General features: G+C 46.4%; 1 protein-coding gene across 4 annotated transcripts in view; it reads left to right on the top strand.

Moving 5' to 3' along the window:
* Positions 1-21,039, top strand: part of IFTAP (intraflagellar transport associated protein) — a 32,314-nt gene extending 11,275 nt beyond the window's left edge. For 3 of the 4 annotated variants that reach the window (XM_069968105.1, XM_069968106.1, XM_069968107.1), the window contains exons 2-7: positions 2,769-2,916; positions 11,170-11,312; positions 11,443-11,508; positions 11,987-12,056; positions 16,389-16,501; positions 20,807-21,039. In XM_069968105.1, the coding sequence (XP_069824206.1) occupies positions 2,769-2,916; positions 11,170-11,312; positions 11,443-11,508; positions 11,987-12,056; positions 16,389-16,501; positions 20,807-20,962 (696 nt within the window). In that variant the 3' untranslated portion in view covers positions 20,963-21,039. The remainder of the gene's footprint in view (positions 1-2,768; positions 2,917-11,169; positions 11,313-11,442; positions 11,509-11,986; positions 12,057-16,388; positions 16,502-20,806) is intronic. The other variant, XM_069968108.1, reaches the window with a different exon arrangement.
* The last annotated feature ends 391 nt before the right edge of the window (positions 21,040-21,430 follow it).

The following is a 21,430-nucleotide window of genomic DNA, read 5'->3' as shown; positions in this document are numbered from 1 at the left end:
GGTCTGCTCTGTGTGTCCTTCTCCCACGAGAATCTGGGTATGACTGACGCTACACCCCCCCACCAAGTAACTTCCTACAGGAGCTATGTAAGGGACTCTGTGAGTGGTGGAAAGGAATGTGTGCAAGGGAGAGAAGAGTGATAGGCCAGAAAGAAAGAGCATCTCCCATAGGTTAGGAAAAGCACATGGTGCATATAAAATAGTAACACTTTGTTGGCTTCAGCTGTGCAATACATAGAAACTTACATATAAAACACTGTCACCTTGTGGTGAAACTCTAGAAAACTCTAAAGTACCCCTTTAATTAAACTACATGAAATCTGCACAGACATTGACATGTAATGTACCCCCCCCCCCCCCCCCAAACTCCCAAAGTGCATTCTGCAGCTTCAGGATAGGCCATCAGCTGCATGGTGGTTTGACTCCCACCACCCCAGCCCATCAGTTTGTTCAGTGGTTGTCAATGCTTGTACCTGCGCTGCCATGCAGTTAGTAGTGGTGGTGTTCGGTACTGCAGCCTTGTTCTGTTCAAGCACCGCAACGCACGGTGGCACTTAGAAACAGCTGATTGTACAGATGCTGGAAGTCGGGCCCCCACCAGTTTAATATTCATGAATAGGCCATCGATTTTTAACCCCTTTAATGCTGCCCATGTAGGTTACTCTGAAGCATCAGACCATCTGCATCAGTCTCTGTTACAGATTCTTAGAATCCAGGCTTAGAAAAATATGGCTGCTTTGTTCAAAAAACAGCGCCACTCTTGTCATTAGTTTGGGTGGGGTATTGCTTGGTTCCATTGAAGTGGATGGAGAAAAATTGTAATACCGCATATAACCTGAGGACAGGGGTGGCGCTGTTTTTTTTTTTTTTTTTTTTTTTTTTTTTTTTAGGAAAGAAGCTGTGCTTTACAACAAGGGATGGGGAACCTGCTGCCCACTAGCTGATGCAAAACTACAATTCCCATCATGCCTGGACAGCCAAAGCTATAGGGCCAATGGTTCCCCATCATCTCTCTAGTAATCCTCACATCACCCCTCCGAGACCATAAACCGCCGTCTTCTGGAGCCTGGAAAACAACACAAGACATTTCCTCCTCTGAAACCCCACACTTTGCATATAAACCACCGAGTTGATGTGGTTAGCGTAGGCCGGGCCCCCCGGGACGTGAACCCGTGCTCTAGTGTCAGGTACAGGGGGCTTGGGGACTCTTTCCTGTTTTTCAGGATGGATTTAGGAGGATATTCGGCTTCTTGATACAAGCAGGTGTAAAATATGCCACATTTATTTTATTAGGTTTTTTTTTTTGGTATTTTTTGATCATTTTTTTTTCAGTCTGTTGCTGTTGATGGATTTGATGGTCCTAGATCATAATAGAATAACTATTGGGAAGAGGCAGCAGGTATCCATCCACATAGTCTGACACAGTGATCTCTACTGCCACCTCTGTCCATGTCAGGAACTGTCCAGAGCAGCAGCAAATCCCCATAGAAAACTTCCCCTGCTCTGGACAGTTCCTGACATGGACAGAGGTGGCAGCAGAGAGCACTGTGTCAGACTGGAAAGAATACACCACTTCCTGCAGGATATACAGCAGCTGATAAGTATTGGAAGATTGGAGATTTTTAAATAGAAGTAAATTACAAATCTGTATAACTTACTGAAACCAGTTGATTTGAAAGAAAAATGTTTTCACCGGAGTACCCCTTTAATTTATTGTATATGGTGATGATGGAAGTACAGAGCTTGGCTCTTCAGGGATAAGGTCCCCTGTTGTCATGATTGTGGGGGTCCCAGCAACCGAAAGATACTCATCACCCATTCTGTACACGAATGGACTACCTACTTTAACGATTTAAAGGGGTATTCCAGTGAATTATTTTTCTTCTAAATCAACTGATTTCAGAAAATTATACAGATTTGTAAATTACTTTTATTTAAAAAAGATCTTCAGTCTTCCAGTACTTATCAGCTGCTGTATGTCCTACAGGAAGTGGCATATTCTTTCCAGCCCCTGAATAACCCCTGCTCGTATGGCAATCCTTTTGAGACTCCTCCATTAAATGAGTTATATTGGGGTCATCACAAGATTAAAGTGGTAGTCTGGTGAAAAAAAAAATGTCTTTCAAGTCAACTGGTATCAGAAAGTTATACAGATTTGTAAATTGCTTTTATTTAAAAATCTCCAGTGTGCCAGTACTTATCAGCTGCTGTATGCCTTACAGGAAGTGGTGTATTCTTTCCAGTCTGACACAGTGCTCTCTGCTGCCACCTCTGTCCATGTCAGGAACTGTCCAGAGCAGTAGCAAATCCTCCATAGAAAACCTCTCCTGCACTGGACAGTTCCTGACATGGACAGAGGTGGCAGCAGAGAGCACTGTGTCAGACTGGAAAGAATACACCACTTCCTTTCTGACACCATTGCGGAGTACCCCTTTAACCTCTTAAAGGATTGCCTATTATTATTCAAATAAACCCCAATCCTTGTATAGTCAGGATTTCTAATATACTTTGTGTGTTTTGTTTCCCAATCATTTTCAGGATCTCTGCTTGCTGTCTATGAACAGAGACGCAGAGTTGACTTCTGGTGAGGGCTCTCGGCTGTGTGAATAAGACTTGGTCAGGCTGGGTTTTCAGTCCAGGGATGTATAGAAGGGATGGTTCCATTCATGGAAAGCAAGCAGTGGTTTTGAACATGATGAGGAACTAACACAAACCTCTATCACTGTAGATACAATGCACTGTGCTGATGTCTTCTGTGTGTAATGCAGGTTGGCGCCTCCATCATGCCGAGCTCCGATGGTACGTCCCCTTCTGTAGCAGACGAGGAAATGGCGAATAGCGTTTTAAATCGGTTTCTCAGCGTCCCAGAACAGACGTACGAAGAATTCTTGTCAACCTTCACCTGCCCTCCAAAAGGTACGACCAGAAAATAGACAGGGCTTATACTGAGGTTAATATGACTACCCCAATAAAAGAGTACCCCAGAAACAGCGCCACTCTTCTCTATGGATGGTGTGTGGTATTACAGCTCCTTCCTGATCCATTTGAAAGCATCTGAGGTGCAATACCAGACACAACCTGTAAAAAAAAAAGTGGCGCTGTGTCTAAAATAGTGACATGTCATTTTTTTTTCCGCTGCAAGGGTTTTTAAAGGGGTATTCCACTCAAACATAACCTTTGATATGTGGCCGCCCATGGTGAGACTAACAATTCCTTCCATACTTATTATTATCTATTCAGTCTTCTTCCCCCAGTTCTCAGCTGCTTCTTTCTGCTGAAGACACAAAATCTGTGTGTGAGCTTTTTTCTCTGTCTCCCCCTCCTCCCCCCTCCCTTCCGAGACGGCTGTAAACAAGTCCCTGGCAGGCTTTATCTGCAACATTGTAGCTTCTTTGTAATGCTGGGAAGATTAATCACAGTGAGTTCATCAGCAACTGGACTTTAGAATAACCCTCCCAGCATTACAAACAAGCCACAATGTTGCAGATACAGCCTGCCAGGGACTTGTTTACATCAGCCATCTCAGAAGGGAGGGGGGAGGAGGGTGAGACAGAGAGAAAAGCTTGCACACAGACTTTTGTGTCTTCAGCAGAAAGCAGCAGCTCAGAACTGGGGGAAAGAGGCTGAATAGATAATAACAAGTATGAAAGGAATTGTTAGTCTCACCATGGGCAGCAACATATCAAAAGTTATGTTTGAGCGGAGTACCTCTTTAATTGTAGTTTATCTTGGACAAAATATTTTTTTAAGACTAAAAAAGTTCTTTTTTACAGGCAGAAAATATATAATACTTAACTGCATTTTTTAAATTTTTTTTTAATTTTTTCCAAGATTTTTTTTTTTCTTTTAGGTTATTGGGCGACACCAAAGATATGAGGTCTTTTGCAAAGCATAAGTTTTTGAGATATTTCCAGATCCCAGAAGTCCTTTGCATGTAATTCTCCATCCACAATAATCTCATAAAATTGAACTGACAAAATTCTAACCATTAAATCCAATGAAAAAAAAAAAAAAAAAAAAAAAAACACGCGCAAAATCACATTGTGTTGTGTTAGGATAAATATGCCCGTTGTTTTCTAAGTTTGATTCCTGAAATGTGCAGCGAGGAGGCCGGTGGGTGGAAAGTTGTGGTTTCTTTACGGTCTGAGCGTACGGCGTCCCCCGTGAATATTGAAGGTTGTTTTTAGTTCACAGCCCACTTGGTAACATCTGCTCCTTCTATCTTAATGTTTTGTTATTGTTTTGTTATCCAGCCATAGAATAACTGGAAAACCTGCGAGACCCCCGAGTGCAGCAAGAACAAAAACCTGTGGATTTAGGCTACGCAAGAGGGGCTAAATAAAAAAAAAAAAAAATTACCAAAAAATACAAAACAAAAAGCATAAAAAAGAAACAGAACAATTTAAAATTTTTTCTTTCTATAAAAAAATTAAGCGTAAATACAAAAAGTTACATGTACATTTTTATGTATTTTTAAAATCTTTTTAGGCTACAAACCCGCTTGCCGGATCTGCATCGAGTCCCCTCGTTTCGCTGCGGATCCTGTCCCTATACTTTCAATGGTAGACAAACACGCAGCTGGGATGTACATCCTTGCTGCGAGTTTGTCCGATAGGGCGTCTGGGGCTGCGGGAGGTGTTAAAGGGGCTTCGGGCGGGCGGCCGGCTGGAACATATACTTCACCTGGTCCCCACTCCGGCTTGCTGAAGATACCGGGAACCGCCGAAGCAAGCCGGAGCCGGGATCAGGTAAAGTTTTGTCATAATAATAATAATAATAATAATTAATAATGTTTTAATCAAAAGAAAACAAAAATTGGTTTGTTTTTTAGACCTCTGCCACACTCTGTTCACACGTACAGGATCTGCAGCAAATTTGATGGCGCTGATTTGAAGCTGCAGATTTGCTTTTAGGTTGCCTTCACACCTACCGGATCCGCAGCGGGTCTCACTTCTGCGGATTCGTAGCGAGAACCGCTGCGGATCCAGTACCATTCACCCCTATGATAGCACATACTCGCAGCGGGATTGACATCCCGCTGTGAATATGTGTTTTAACCCCCCGCTGTCCGCAGCCCCGCCTTCGCATCCCCCATCCCCGGCCTCATCCAGCAGCCCGCATCCCCCATCCCCGGACGCATCCCCCCATCCCCGGACGCATCCTGCAGAGCATACAGTACCTGCTCGGCCGCGCGGCTGCAGTGAGGTTCCCGGCTCCGGTCCTGCTCAGCTGATCTGAGTAGGACCGGAGCCTGCAGCCTCACTGCAGCTGCGCCGCCAAGCAGGTACTGTATGCTCTTGGCGGCAAGCTGCAGGATGCGTCCGGGGATGGGGGGATGCGTCCGGGGATGGGGGATGCGGGCTGCTTGATGCGGCCGGGGATGGGCTGATGCGGCCGGGGATGGGGGATGCGGCGGTGGGGCTGCGGACAGCGGGGGGGTTAAAACACATATTCACAGCGGGATGTCAATCCCGCTGCGAGTATGTGCTATCATAGGGGTGAATTGATACCGGATCCGCACCTGATCCGCTGCGGATCCGGTAAGTGTGAAGGCCCCCCTAATCTGCAAGTTCAAATCTGCGTCATCAAATCTGCTGCAGATCCTGTACGTGTGAACGGACCCTAGAAGGCCATAGTGCTTGTATTTTTTTCACCAAGAGACCCACATGAGCCCTTATTTTTGGCGACACCAATTGTACTTTGCAATGACAGACTTTATTTTCCCATAAAATATGCTGCAAAATTAGTAAAAAATCATTTGTGCTGTCAAATTTAAAAAAAAAGGAATTTATTTTCATTTCCTGAAGTTTCGTGTTTACGCCGTTCTCCCTATGGTAAAACTGACTTGTTATATATGTTTCTCACATCCGTACGATTACAACAATATGTAACTTGTATAACTTTTATTTTATTTGATGTCTTTTAAAAATAGAAAACCTTTTTAAAAAAACTAAGTGTTTTAAATTGCTCTATTACCATACTTTTAACGCTTTTATCCTTTGGTCTATGGGGCTGTTTGAGGTGTCATTTTTTGCGCCATGATCTTTACTTTCTATTGGTACCTTGATTGCGCATATGCGACTTTTTGATCACTTTTTATTACATTTTTTTTCTGGATTTGATGCGACCAAAAATGCGCAATTTTGCACTTTGGAATTTTTTTGTGCTTACGCCGTTTTATTGTGCGAAATCAGGAATGTGATAATTTAAAAGGTCACGCGATTATGCACGCGGCGATACCAAACATGTTTGTTTGTTTGTTTGTTTATTTATATTTATAAAATGGGAAAAGAAGGGTGATTCAGACTTTTATTAGGGAAGGGGATTTTTTATTGATAAAAAAAACATTTTTACTTTATTTTTTACTTTAACTAGAAGTCCCCCTGGGGGACTTATATATACACAGCACTGATCAATGAGATCTATGATACCTTGCTCTGGTCTGCTGCAGCCCAGAGCAATGTATTGCCGAGCCAGGATCAGCGTCGATGGGATGCTGAGGCCCGTCCCGGGCAGAGGAATGGATCGCATGGGGGGGAGATCCGTCCCACTAGACATCAGGGACAGAGCATCTAAATGCTTAATTAGCCGGCCCAGCAGCGGGCCCCGTTTTGCTAATAGATGCTCTCCCCAGCTGCAGATAACAGCCGGGAGCGACAACGTTCAGAGCGGGGTCCAGGGGGGAGCCCTCTCTGAACTCCCCTCGTGCAGCCATGGTCGTGCGTCATGGGATGCGAAAGGGTTAAACACAATTTTTTTTTCCTTTTATTCTCACGTTTCTCACTCTCAAGTTTTCATTTTCTTTGTTTAAAAATACTTAACATTTGTTTTTTACTCCTACACATTGATTTTCATTGACAGTTACCATTCCCCTTGTCAATAGGGTGCATCCCTCCCAAGTCTTATATTTTTATACTACAAATTAAAAAAAGTCCAGCACAACCACCTTAGCTCTGCAGTAATCCCATTGGTGCAGAGCACATCAGTTCATCTTCAAAGCATGAAGTCCTTTGTAATCTCACAGACATAGCTGGGTATTGATTGACAGCGTGCATGGAGCGGGACAAGTCTTCACTGTGCATGTGTACAGCAGCTGCGCGCCCACATTCAGTAGCAGAGAATCCTGGGGATGCTCGCATTGTATGGTCGGCTCTCCTATCACAGCACCAAGACCTCTGTAACCACACAGTTACATTTTACTGACTGAATTGTTACATAACAAAGAGCATCGTCTCCCGGTAAGCTGCAGAGCTGATAATAGAATTAGCAAAAGCTTATACTCACCCATCCCATCACTGCCCTGCTGACACTGTACTCTCTGCATGTGACCTTGCTGACCTCAGTGGTTACAAGCACTTCCTCCATAGCAGCAGCCGACCTATTTGAATCCTACGATAGAAAACTTCGGCTACAGATTCAGCAAAAAAAAAAAAAAATGTCCTGAATATTTAATATATCCAAGGTACACAGTAATCTAATCTCCTAAAACATTAAGCAAAATAATTCTGTTGTCGGCCGCTTCATTTAGGACGGCTTCCTTCTGCACAGAGGGATCTCGTCGTAGTCGCCTGAGACACGGTGTCCGCTCTGATTATAACGTGCCGGTGACGCTCTATAAATGATGCAGGATGGTCTCATTAACAATACATTCATCCCCTGCTCACATTCATAGAGGTGTTACAGAATCCCTTTCGTCCGTTGTCTGTAAAATGTTGGGAGGGAAAAAAAAGTCGTTTACCTGAAAAAGGATGAAAATCGTAAATTTTATGCAATCAGCATAATGGATTTTCATTAATCCCCAGTGGATCATAGAGTGATGTCATATTAGGAGTTGTAAATACCACCTTAGGGTGTGTTCACATGTAACGGATCTGCAGCAGATTTCTCGCTGCGAATTCACAGTGAGATGCGCTGCGGATCCCTGCCCTGTACACTTATAGGCGGACAAACTCGCAGCAGGATGCACATCCCACTGCGAGTATGTCAGTAGCCCGCCCCGTTAACCTCCCCACCGCCGGAGCGTATACATCTCCTGGTCCCCGCTCCGGCTTGCTTCGGGGCTCGCAACGTCTTCACATCCTGCTCACCCAATCAGTGTGCTGCGGCGGGACGTGCCGGGAAAGCCCGAAGCAAGCCGTAGCGGGGACTAGGTGATGTATACGCTCCGGCGGCAGGGTGGTTAACAGGCAGGCTGCTGACATACTCACAGCGGGATGTGCATCCCGCTGCGAGTTTGTCTGCCCATAGAGTGTACAGGGCAGGGATCCACAGTGCACCCTTAAAGTTTTTTTTTTTTTTTTTTTTTTGCAGAAATCAATAGTACAGGCGATTTTGTTGATTCTTTTTTTTTTTTTTTTTTTTTTTACCAATGGTGTCGTTTCTGTGCTCCCATAATTTTTACATGGTTTTCAGGTGTAGCTAATATGGGTAGGGTTAGATGGAGGACCACCAGGAATCATGCAATTACCATGTTCCTTTTAGTTAAAAGGTCCCCAGTAGAGAAGAGCATGCTGGAGTCTGATTTGAAGTCGAAGTTTGCTCAACTCTATTCACTAGTCAACAACAATGGAGTTAAAGGGGTACTCCAGTGTTTGTTTCCCCCCCCTTTCAAATCAGCTGTTTTCAGAAAGTTATATTAAGTTGTAAATTACTTCTATTTAAAAATCTTCCAGTACTAATCAGCTGCTGTATGTCCAGCAGGAAGTGGTGTATTCCTTCTAGTCTGACACAGTGCTCTCTGCTGCCACCTCTGTCCATGTCAGGAACTGTCCAGAGCAGTAGCAAATCCCGATAAAAAAAACCTCTCCTGCTCTGGACAGTTCCTGTCTCGAACAGAGGTGGCAGAAGTGTCTGTGAATGAAGAGGGCGGGAAGGAGGAACGGAGAGGCGGTGCAAGCCTAGGGCACAGACACTGTAGGCCACGCCAATGTGACACAGGGTTGCAAGTTTAAAAGTTGTTTTTAGGACAATAACTGCATCACCTGCCGAACGGACCCCAGAACAGATCTTGGATTAAAAGCAGCTATCCGAAGGTACAAGTGGTTTGGGGGGGGGGGGGGGTCAGATTGTGGGTAGAGAGTCGTTTTAACAATTCACCTTTCTATTCAGCCCTGCAAATACGTTCTACATTTAGAAGCCTCCCAGGAATAAAAAAAAAAGTGGAAAAAACCAAAACTTAATACTGTCTAATTCACAGCAGGAACAGCAAATATTCTTTCTAACTATGTGCTTCTAAAGGCGAGAATTTCTATTTTATTTTATCATTTTTTTTTTTTTTTTTAGAAGGGCCCCCATGTTGGGTGGGAAAAAAAGGAGATATATAAATATTTTAAAAATAAAGGACGGAATTTTCTTTCAGCCTTGAAATAAAGCCGCCTCTTGTAAGATCCTTAACAAATCTTTTGTTTCACGGATAAGCTCAGAAGGAGCCTCTCTCTTGGGTTCCTCTTTCTTTCGCCTTCTGTAAAGCCCCATAGAGAGATTTACCAAAAAGGTATTCTATCCGCCTTTGTGCACTGGTAGCAAGATTAGGCTCCAGATGAAAGGTAGGTGAGAAGGGCACCCAGCGAATAACAGGAAGCCGCCTCTTACGTGCCCAGCCGGTGACTAGTCATTGATGTTGGCGCGAGCCTCGAGGATGTAGGCAATAAGCTGGAATTGTATACACCTCATTTGAATGGAACGTTCCCGTTATTGATGTTAGGAGCTAAATTTGAAGATTTTTTTTTTGTTCCCAATCTTCAGAAGAAGAATATTATTTTCATACCTGATACACATCCGGCTGTGACGGTCCATCTTGGAACAGATGTCTCTTTGTCTTGATGGAAGGAGCTTAAGCAAGGATGAAACTTTTACGAGGGGGCTTAGCAGAAGGTGACAAACAGTGGGTGAAAGTGCGTAGGGGGGCTCCGCGTATAGAGCAGAAAACACTTTATTTTTGTTTTGTTTTGCCCCCTAGTGTTAAATTCCATGGGACTTCTGATCAAGAACATATAACGCGAAGGTAAAAATATTCCTGGATTCAGATGGCCGCCACGTGAAATCGCTGGAGGCAGAAGAATCGGCAGGCGGCGTGTTATTTATCGAATAAAGCATCTGGGGCTCATAGGATATATTTTTAGCATCTATAAAAATAATAATAATAAAATAAAAGAGCCTCGTTGGTGGTCATAGCAACGTAAAGATGAAGAAAGAAAAACGAAAATCCAATCCATTTAGCAATTCAGTGGTTGCAAAGAGTCTTGTTTGGGTTCGGCAACGGTCTCCGAACTCTCACCATGTGATGCGTGCAAAAGTTAGATGGCTGTATCCATGTTTTCCAGGACTTCTCTGGGTGGCTTCAAACTTCTGCAGCCGCAGGGAGTCAAATGCCGAACGCTCTGGTTTAGAGAATGTTGCCGAAGCCCAATGGTTTGGCCTCTCTACTCAACACTAGGTTGAGCAAAAAAAAACAAAAACTCTGGACCATTGTTTTTCCTACAGGAACGCTGCACAAAATTTACAGTCTGACTAGTCTAGTTTTTTTTTTTTTTTTTGTATCAGCTTGGCAGCAGCAGCCATGTTTTCCAGGCGGTCCCCAGGGCGGTATCCTCCCTCTGCACGGAGCCGGCACCTTGAGGGATATGAGCAAAGATCCGTGAAGCAAAATTTGATCATCTCTATTTAGAGTAGTCATACAAACGAAGTTTAAGGGTCGATTCGGCCAATTATTGCTCCATGTAATAGAGACAACGATCGGCTGATCTTTGGTTTAAGTTTGGACCTAAAATTATCGGGCGCCGACTGCGCATCGCTACAGCTGACGTTTGCCCAAACACCTGATCCCTTACCTCTCCCCGCTCTCGGTCTTCTCTCCTGTGCTCTGCGGTGGTCCCGGCCTGTTATTGGCTTAGCGGCCTGTCAACTGAGAGCGTGGAGAGGTACGACTGGGAGCGTGAAGAGGTAAGGTGTCAGGTGTTAGGACAAGGGCTGCATGGACATTGCTAACAATGTCCATGCAGCCCTTACTGCCTGATTATCAGGCCGTCTAATAGGTCCAGTGAACGAGCGCCGATCTACCAGATTGGCGCTCGTTTCGTTAAATGATCAAGCCGTAGTTGGCCCGTGTAATAGGACCCCATTATTGGTATAATTGCTACTTTTGAAGATTTTTCTTTTTGTATATTGCAGCTCACTGCCATCTTTTGTTATTGGGAACAGATAGGCACCATTCCCAGGTCATGTTTAAAGGCTCAAAAATACAGAAGACACAGACCACACCAGGGACCCAAGAAAAGAAAAATGTTACCATTGTACCGGAGGAACCTGAGCAGGTACTAGGTCATCCATATGTCCTGATTCTCAACAACCCATTTACCCCAACATTTTTTAGACTCTATCATAGAGATTTACCTTTATAGTACTAGTTAGAAATCAGAATTTTTTTTTGTTTCTTTTTTCTAGTTAATGATCGATGAAGGGACTACCGTGGGTCACTGTCACAGTCTTAACTATTCTGGAAGAGTACAGGTGAGTAGGGGGTAAAATCCTCCTCCATGTTTGTCCACCTGTGATCAAGAAAATAGATCTTCTATTAGATTTAGATTTAGTCCACTAGACTGTGTTGGGCTCAGGAAGATGTGTCCAAAGGTCACCTCCCTTTTATTTCCCCCCCACCCTGATCACTATACCAGGATAGGAAGTGACCTGCCAGTCACCGGGAGGAGAACGGGGAAAGTGGAGAGGACCATCCATTGGACTCCTCTTCCACATGCCTTACCCTATATCACACAGGATAACCCATACTACATGGCCTGGTTACTTATTCTACCCTCTGATTTTTTTCGGCAGGTTCCCCTTAAGGAGGTAGCGTTTTTTATTTTTTTTATTGTTTTTCTTTTATGTTTAGAGTTCACGGAGTGAATTGACTGCTGTCAGCCGCATTGTTGTTTACCTAGAGAAAGACATACTTTTGTGTTCTGATCTTGTTTTATTCCTCTTTCTCCAGGTGGACAATTATTTCAATTCTTCAGATATCGACACAGACTCAGACAATGGCGAGACAAGTCCAAGTGTTTGTATGTTCTTATTCTTGTTTGTTACTGTCTTTCATAAAGGAGGTCAATACCAGGCAAAAGCTTTATTCCGCGCAATAACCGCTTGACTGCCGGCATAAACCTTAAAGTGGACTTGACATATGAATTTATATCTGCCAGGATATCGTTTTGACTGCATGTTCTTTAAAGGGGTTCTGCGTCTTGGACAATCCTTTTATAGTGCTTGGTGGTAGGACCACCAATGATCAGCTTTAAATCATATCTGCCTTTAGAAAAGAAAAACAACAACTTAAAGGGGTAATCTAGAGAAGAAAAGAAAATCCTCCTATCGCTATTTAGGGCTTGTTCACACCACTATTTGTGCCTCTGAAGCATGGAAGCATTGGGAAGCTGTCCAAATGACATGCTGACATATTCCTGCTTGGATCAGCACAGGTCCCATTAATTTCAATGGCCCAAGTCAGCTAGTCGCTATGTGAGGGTGAAGCCAAATTTTGGCTTGGACTGATAAGCGGATATGCTCCAAAAGTGACCTGAACTTTTAGGGGGCAGGACTGGAATTGGGCTGTACTCTGACAGGACTTCTGTGGCCAATCACAGCTCAGCACCTGCTCCTCACTGCTATGCCATGACAGTGCTGGGGGATAGATTACAGAGGTTACTGATACATTTTGCAAAGTGTTTTTTTTTTGTTTTTTTTTTAGTAAAAAGGAAGGAAGGGGTTGCATTGTGCACTGAAATGATAGTGATGCTTTCAAGCCTGCAAACTAAAGGGAGGTAAAGATTACATTCAGGAGGCAGCAGTGTGCGCATACATTAAGGTAGGGAAACATTAGATTTAGGAGGCAGCAGTGTGCGCATACATTAAAGGAGGGAAAGATTACATTCAGGAGGCAGCAATGTGCACATACATTAAGGGAGGGAAAGATTACATCTAGGAGGCAGCAGTGTGCACATACATTAAGGGAGGGAAAGATTACATTCAGGAGGCAGCAGTGTGCACATACATTAAGGGAGGGAAAGATTACATCTAGGAGGCAGCAGTGTGCACTAACATTAGTAGAAGCACAGCTGTATACTCAAGACATGACTGTCCAGAACTTTATGGGTAATCAGAGATGAGAAGGAAGACATGGTTTACGTTCCATTCATAGAGAGGACCCCCTGAAGGGGACAGACAGCCTGAAATTGCAGGTACACCGCTTATGTTTTCTCTCTTCCGCACATAGCATTAGCTAAGCTTCACCTACACTTGTGTTCTGTCCTGATCTTTCTGTTACTTGAGACAGACTAAGCCTAACAACAGTTAGTAAACCGCAAACTCCAGGGAAGTGAGACACCTAGTGGCCAAGACTGTTGAGATTTTTTTTTGTTTAGTTTTCTGGGATAATTTTTGGTCAACAATGTGATTTATAAATATGTTCGGAATCATCTAGGGTATAAAATGGTGGATGTGCTGGAGCTCTATTGCCTGAACCTTTACATTCCCAGATTTGCTTTTGAAAGGGGGGGCTTGTACAATAATTTGCAGACAACGTCTCGCATCAGACGTCAATACTTCCTCAATTATCCTTGTCTCATTGCAGCCCGGGATGCTCTCCCGTTGCTCATTAATCACCTCCACCGAGAATGTAATTAGCAGCTTAATTAGGATCATCATGGGCCGATGCCGCTCAAGTGCCAAACCCAAACTTCGTGGGGGTAGCAACGCTTTATGCGGACCCCCAAAACTCCTCCGCAATGGCCGTCTAGGGACACTAGAAACGTATCGAGACTTATAGGAGAGCTGCAAATATTCAGGTCAGTATAGACAAGAGAGCTCAGCGTGTGCCCGGATCAAATATTCACAAAGACTGTGGGAGCTCGCAGCGCGGGGAGATAGGGGAGCGCTCGGCGTATCTGCTGCTATGTGCTTCATAGTAATTGGGCTGCATAATGAATGAACAGCAATTAATTTACTTGGTATTTGCAAAAATGTTTATTTGGCACGGACCGGCATGTAGACCTGGCTCCCGTCCCTTGTTAGTTAGCTGGTGGCAGGAACTGTGACAGCCCTCAGGAGCGCCAACGCTCTAATCCTTGGGGAAGGCCATAGAAAATCACAGTTTTAACTAGTTTTACAGCATTTTATATCCTGTCCCCGCGATTAAGCTGCTCGCTCTTTGCTTTTACTTCGTCGTCTGGAAGGATTTGATTTATTATTGAAGTTTTTTTTATGCATGTTCTTTCTGTAATAAGCTTTCCTCGGCTGCCTATTGGACGTAGAATAACTCGCTCCGATACAGTCCGTGATTGGGAGTGAATACTGAGGGCACCATATAGGCTTATTAGGTATTCATTCATTACAATGTACACAGCACCAGCATAGTCCTCCTGTATTTATCATCTTGGTAGGTTCCCCAGTGGAGCTCACATTCTAATTTCCACATATCTATAACATGCAGGTTAGCTGTTGTTGATTCCCCCCCACTCTCGGACAATCTAAACGGCCCGCCAGGCATCTGCCCAGTTACCCAGATTGTCAGTCCAGGCCTGAACACAGATCAGGCAAGCAATGATCTCCATTAGAGATCTTGAGAATGCTAGAGTCCGATTGCTCATGAATTGCAACCCCCACCATCTTGGATAGATTTCTGCCCACTATCTGCACACTATTCTAGTGATCTGTTTGGGTCTTAACACTCAGACCCCAACAGATCAAAACTTTAGCGTATCCTGAGGACATGTCAAATGTCTAACTGCCTTTAGATTGCCTTCTTATAGTTTCAGGTTTCTTCAAGCTTATTGCAGGCTTGTTAAAAGTATTCTGGGTAAGCCAGGCCTTTATAGTGTTTTTGGCTGGCCAATGGTTTTTCAAGGCCAAAGGTCACACTGTTATATTGTAGCTAATGTGGCCACACCGCAACTTGCAAGTTGCCAGAAATCCACTCAGGTTGTATTTTTGATTCTGACAACTTGCTATCAGTGGTGTCTGGCAATGGCTCACCCCATCCACCTTCTTGTTCCAAACACTTTAACGCTCGGCTGGGTCACTTTAACTCCAGCCAGACATAGTCTTACCTAAAAAAGCCACCTCGAAGGTCCTCATGTCTTTGGGTCTCCGGCTGACTGCTCTAACCGCCACTTCCCTTAGCAATAACGGCCTGCTCAGCCAATCACTAACTGAAGTGTGACATCGCAGCGGCCAGTGATTGGCTGAGTGGGCTGAGTTGGCTGTCACTGCCGAGATGAGTCAGTCTCGGAAGTAGTGGCCAAAGTGTTCAGTGGGGAACCTAAATACATGACAAGGGGACCTCCGAGGGAGCATATATATGAAATGTACCTGTTTTTAAGCCGCTCCTCTGATCAATGGAGCCTCTTGTTTTATACCTTTACTCCTCTGATCTCTATCCTGTGTGAGACCTCTGCTCCTGTCAGTGCTGCTGCACTGACCTCCATTTACTGTTGAGTAGAGATGAGCGCAACTTTAGCATGCTCAAGTCCGATTGCTCGGTATTTGAATGCTGGAGGCTGAAGAAGTTGGAGGCAGCCCTAGAGAATCCTGAAGAACATGGATACAGCCGTAGCCCATAGGCTGTATCCATGTTTTCCTGGACTTCCTAGGGCTGCATCCAACTTCTTGAGGGTCTTATATATTGGACCTCTACTAGTATTGATCGGATACAAAGCATTAGAGTCGTTCCCGGACTAGGACCATTCCTTCCGGACGACCGTCCTGTTGCTCTCGTCTTCCTCCTGTCGCCTGCCCCCCCCCCCCCCCTCCTCATTTTTTTTTTTTTTTTTGCTGTCAGACTTTTTGCCTGTGAAGTAGCTGCTTGATTAAACATTACCCGGCAGAATGAAGCCTGCAGATTAGACGCTTTCATTTACTGTCACACGGGGCTAAATTTAGAGCTGAGATGTTCTCTACCTGACACGTCCCCCCGGTAAACACCGGCTGATTGCTCCGCTCTTGTGGCCGCCACCGAGGAGAATTGCAAACATGTTTGTTACTTAACTTGACTGTAAAAATAGTCCCTGAATTTTTTTTTTTTTTTGTGCCAGACGTTCCCTCCATATCTGCCTGTGTGTGAGCCATGTTATATATTAGTGTGAATATATATATATATATATATATATATATATATATATATTATACTATAGGGCAAGGATGGGGAAACTTCGGTCCTCCAGCTGTCGCAAAACTACAATTCCCATCATGCGAAGCTTTGGCTGTCCAGGCATGATGTGCATTGTAGTTTTGCAACAGCTGGAGGGCCGAAGGTTCCCCATCCCTGCCCTATAGTATATATAGTGAATATATAGTACAGATTATTACACTGCTATACTGAGTTTTCTGTTTACCCCCTATAGTGTTATATCCCGGCGAGGTTGACCTGGAATTGGCTGGTGAAGAGAAGCCGATTGTGAGGAATACTTGCCTGCAGAGCCACACGTCATCCGGGGCGGAGAGTATGGCAGAGGAGGTACACTGCTTCATCCTATTAATGGTTATGGTTGTCTTCTATAATGGAGTAGTCATCTTGCTATGCTGTATACATCCTATCATGTATGTTATATTTCAGGTCCTATAACATGGGCCTGGTATGCATCCTCTATCCCTATCGGTTTCCTACCTTCTTCTTCTTCTTCTCCATTATTTCTGTGTGTTCTGTTTCTCTGCCCCATCCCATCCTCCTCTTTCTACCTTGTCTTCTCCTCCTCCTCCCACTATGCTTGGCTCCATCTTTTGGATACTATGGGGGGGGGGGGGGATTTATCAAACATGGTGTAACGTAAAACTGGCTCAGTTGCCCCTAGCAACCAATCAGATCCCACCTTTCATTTCCCAAAGAGTCTGTGAGGAATGAGAAGTGGAATCTGATTGGTTGCTAGGGGCAACTGAGCCAGTTTCACATTACACCATGTTTGATAAATCTCCCCCAATATTCTGCATTATTTACAGTCTTACCCAGGTCTGGTTTCCACCCGCCTGTCCGTTATACTCTGCCCCTCTTCCCACCTCTGTCTCTCACCTTCTTGTGTGTGCTCAGTTTCCCTTCCCTAGCCTTTGCCCAATTTCATTGTCAACTCTACCTCATCCTGTAACTTCGGCATTGTCCCATCCAGGGGCGGATTACCCTAGGCCCCGGGCTGTTCACCAAGCCCGGCCCCCCCACCCTGCTGTACCCATGGTAGCACGAACGTGGTGTTCATAGTACAGGATACATAATGTCATGATGCCTTGATTTGTGCAAAATTGCAGTACAAAAGCTGCATTTATTTCCAAATCATGGCCAGGAGACAGTACACTACTAAAAGTATGTCTTTTTGGGTGGCCATGGACCCCCAGGAGCTCAGGGCCCCGGGCTACTGCCCCAAATGGGCCTATTATAATCCACTACTGGTCCCATCCTGCCTTCCACCCTCTGTCCTATGCCCTGTTGCCTCCTCCACCTTCTGCACTGTATGGCCCTCTGCCTAATCTCTGTGCTTGGCTTAGTCTTTTTGGAACCTCTTTGTACCCTCCTACCTCTGTACCCCTCTTTCTTCTCTGCTCTGCAGCCTGTCCCTCACCAAATATTGTATGCTTTTGTTGCCCCCTCCTGGTCTGTATGTCTTGCTCTTACTCTCCTCCTCCCCCTCCCTGCATAACTACACGCTCCTCCCTGTCCCGGCAGACCCGCACGCTCCTCCCCCTCCCGGCAGACCCGCACGTTTCCCTCCTTCCCTGTAGACCTGCATGCCCTCCCTATAGATGCATGCTTTCCTCCCCCTCCCTGTAGACCTGCACTCTCCTCCCCCTCCCTGTAGACCTGCACTCTCCTCCCCCTCCCTGTAGACCTACACTCTCCTCCCCCTCCCTGTAGACCTGCACTCTCCTCCCCCTCCCTGTAGACCTGCACTTTCCTCCCTCTCCTGGAAGACCCGCACGCTCCTCCCCCTCCCGGCAGACCCGCACGTTCCCCTCCTTCCCTGTAGACCTGCATGCCCTCCCTATAGATTCACTCTCCTCCCCCTCCCTGTAGACCTGCACGCTCCTCCCCATAGAGCTGCAAGCTTTTTTCCCTCCCGCCCACCACGCTCCCCTCCCTCCCCGTAGACCTGCACATTCCCCTCCTTCCCTGTAGACCTGCATACCCTCCCTATAGATGCACGCTCTCCTCCCTCCCTGTAGACCACCACGCTCCCCTCCCTCCCTATAGACCACCACGCTCTCCTCCCTCCCTGTAGACCACCACGCTCTCCTCCCTCCCTGTAGACCACCACGCTCTCCTCCCTCCCTGTAGACCACCACGCTCTCCTCCCTCCCTGTAGACCACCACACTCTCCTCCCTCCCTGTAGACCACCCTGCTCCCCTCCCTCCCTGTAGACCACCACGCTCCCCTCTCTCCCTGTAGACCACCACGCTCCCCTCCCTCCCTGTAGACCACCACGCTCCCCTCCCTTCCTGTAGACCACCACGCTCCCCTCCCTCCCTGTAGACCACCACGCTCCCCTCCCTTCCTGTAGACCACCACGCTCCCCTCCCTTCCTGTAGACCACCACGCTCCCCTCCCTCCCTGTAGACCACCACGCTCCCCTCCCTCCCTGTAGACCACCACGCTCCCCTCCCTCCCTGTAGACCACCACGCTCCCCTCCCTTCCTGTAGACCACCACGCTCCCCTCCCTCCCTGTAGACCACCACGCTCTCCTCCCTCCCTGTAGACCACCACGCTCTCCTCCCTCCCTGTAGACTACCACGCTCCCCTCCCTCCCTGTAGACCACCACGCTCCCCTCCCTCCCTGTAGACCACCACGCTCCCCTCCCTCCCTGTAGACCACCACGCTCCCCTCCCTCCCTGTAGACCACCACGCTCTCCTCCTCCCTGTAGACCACCACGCTCCCCTCCCTCCCTGTAGACCACCACGCTCCCCTCCCTTCCTGTAGACCACCACGCTCCCCTCCCTTCCTGTAGACCACCACGCTCCCCTCCCTCCCTGTAGACCACCACGCTCCCCTCCCTCCCTGTAGACCACCACGCTCTCCTCCCTCCCTGTAGACCACCACGCTCTCCTCCCTCCCTGTAGACCACCACGCTCTCCTCCCTCCCTGTAGACCACCACGCTCTCCTCCCTCCCTGTAGACCACCACACTCTCCTCCCTCCCTGTAGACCACCACACTCTCCTCCCTCCCTGTAGACCTGCAGGCTTTGCCTCTCTGTAGACCACCCTGCTCCCCTCCCTCCCTGTAGACCACCACGCTCCCCTCCCTCCCTGTAGACCACCACGCTCCCCTCCCTCCCTGTAGACCACCACGCTCCCCTCCCTCCCTGTAGACCACCACGCTCCCCTCCCTCCCTGTAGACCACCACGCTCTCCTCCCTCCCTGTAGACCACCACGCTCTCCTCCCTCCCTGTAGACCACCACGCTCTCCTCCCTCCCTGTAGACCACCACGCTCTCCTCCCTCCCTGTAGACCACCACGCTCCCCTCCCTCCCTGTAGACCACCACGCTCCCCTCCCTCCCTGTAGACCTGCATATTCCCCTCCCCATAGACCCGCACCCTCTCCTCCCAGGGTATAAGCCATAGCCGACTCCTCTCTGTTATTTACAGTAGCTTGGATTTCCTCCTCGCCGGCGTCTCGCGCACTCCATAATCTTACTCTAAGCTCACTAGATGGAGTGTCTCAACAAGCGGAGCAGAGAGGTTCATAAATTTCGAGAGCACATTTATTGCATTTCTGTCTGCATAATAATATCCTGGCAATGATACAAATGGATTTATGCTCTATTTGTACACAGAAAATGTGCAGATTGAGGTCACTTGATTTGCAGAAGTTTATTCTTCCTCTTGAATTGCTATTATGAAACGGGAAGAGAGAGAGAGACAACTCAGAGCGGTTCCAGCGTCAGATCAGTGTTATCATAGGGACATGGGGACCAAACACAAGGTAGCAAAAGGAAAGATGTTGGTATTGCAGCTTGGTTCTAGAGCTGTAATGTTGCACCCAACCTAAGAACAGGGGTGGTGCTGTTTTTGCAAGAAAGAGAGAAACCGCGTTTATCTAATCCTGAAGAACACCTTTAAATTTCTTGACATGGGAATACCCCCTTTAACCCTTTAGTTTTTTGGATTGAAAGCTCCTATTGCAGCTAGCTCCATTCTGCAGTACCACAACAGCCCACAGTCAAGAGTGACTTTTTAGAAATAAAAGGAATGAGACTTATTGGTGTATAGCGAGCCTCCTTGCAAATGTGACAAAGGGGCGGAGTTTATGCAAATACAAAGAATAGGGATTCACTGTGCATTTTGCAGACGTAAAGGAGTACTCTGCGGAACTTTTTTTTTCAAATTTCAAATTAACTACTGTCAGAAAGTTATCTAGATTTGTAACTTCTATTTAGAAATCTCAAGTCTTCAGTACTTATCAGCCACTGTATGTCCTGCAGGAAGTGGTGTATTCTCTCCAGTCTGACACACTGCTCTCTGCTGCCACCTCTGTCCATGTCAGGAACTGTCCAGAGCAGGAGATGTTTTCTATGGGGATTTGCTACTGCTCTGGACAGTTCCTGACATGGACAGAGGTGGCAGCAGAGAGCACTGTGTCAGACTGGAAAGAATACACCACATCCTGCAGGACACACAGCAGCTGATAAGTACTGGAAGACTGGAGATTTTTTAATAGATGTAAATTACAAATCTATATAACTTTCTGAAACCAGTTGATTTGAAAGAAAAGGATTGTCACCGGAGTGCCCCTTTAATGATCGCTAGAATTTTGTCTCTCATTTCTCTCTCTCTCAGCATCTCAGCGACGAGATCCGGCCCTTCTCCCTGGACCAAAGCTTTGACTACGACCGAGTGGCGCTGACCTCCAAACTTTCTGAGGAGGAGCTGAACTTCCTGAGACTACGAGAACCTCGAAAGACGGAAGAGACTGAGACCGGGAGGGAAACCTGAGGAGGGAACGTGCAGTCTCGGCTCTTCCCCCTCACCCAGTCTTGTTTACAGATGATGCAAATAAATTCGCACACGTTCCCAGCCTGTGTTTTGAAAGGAAAATGCTAAAAGAGATCAAATGCAATTAGCGAGCGGCAGATTGATGGCGAGATGCGCACCATATTGAGTTCATATAATGTAATTAGTACTCGGCGTATGCCGGGCTCGGGCATTGCTTAGCAGCCGCTGCTGATTCAGGTTGTCAGGTGTGTAGACAATGCTCCGCCGGTGCCGGCCTCATGCTGCTTCTTTTGACTTGTTGTCCTACTCCGTGAATGGGTTTTGTTTTCATTGTGTCTATGTGTTTTGTATGAGGCCAGCCAACAGAACCGCCATCTCCCGGGGAAGACGGCGCCACACGCAATGCAAGGCGTCAGTCTTATCTCGGTAAATAAAATACAGTCGGGTTACAGAGAACTAAAGTCAATC

This window comes from Dendropsophus ebraccatus, chromosome 4 (genome assembly GCF_027789765.1).
Source record: "Dendropsophus ebraccatus isolate aDenEbr1 chromosome 4, aDenEbr1.pat, whole genome shotgun sequence".
NCBI lineage: Eukaryota > Metazoa > Chordata > Amphibia > Anura > Hylidae > Dendropsophus > Dendropsophus ebraccatus.
This window is presented reverse-complemented; position numbering and strand designations above follow the sequence as displayed.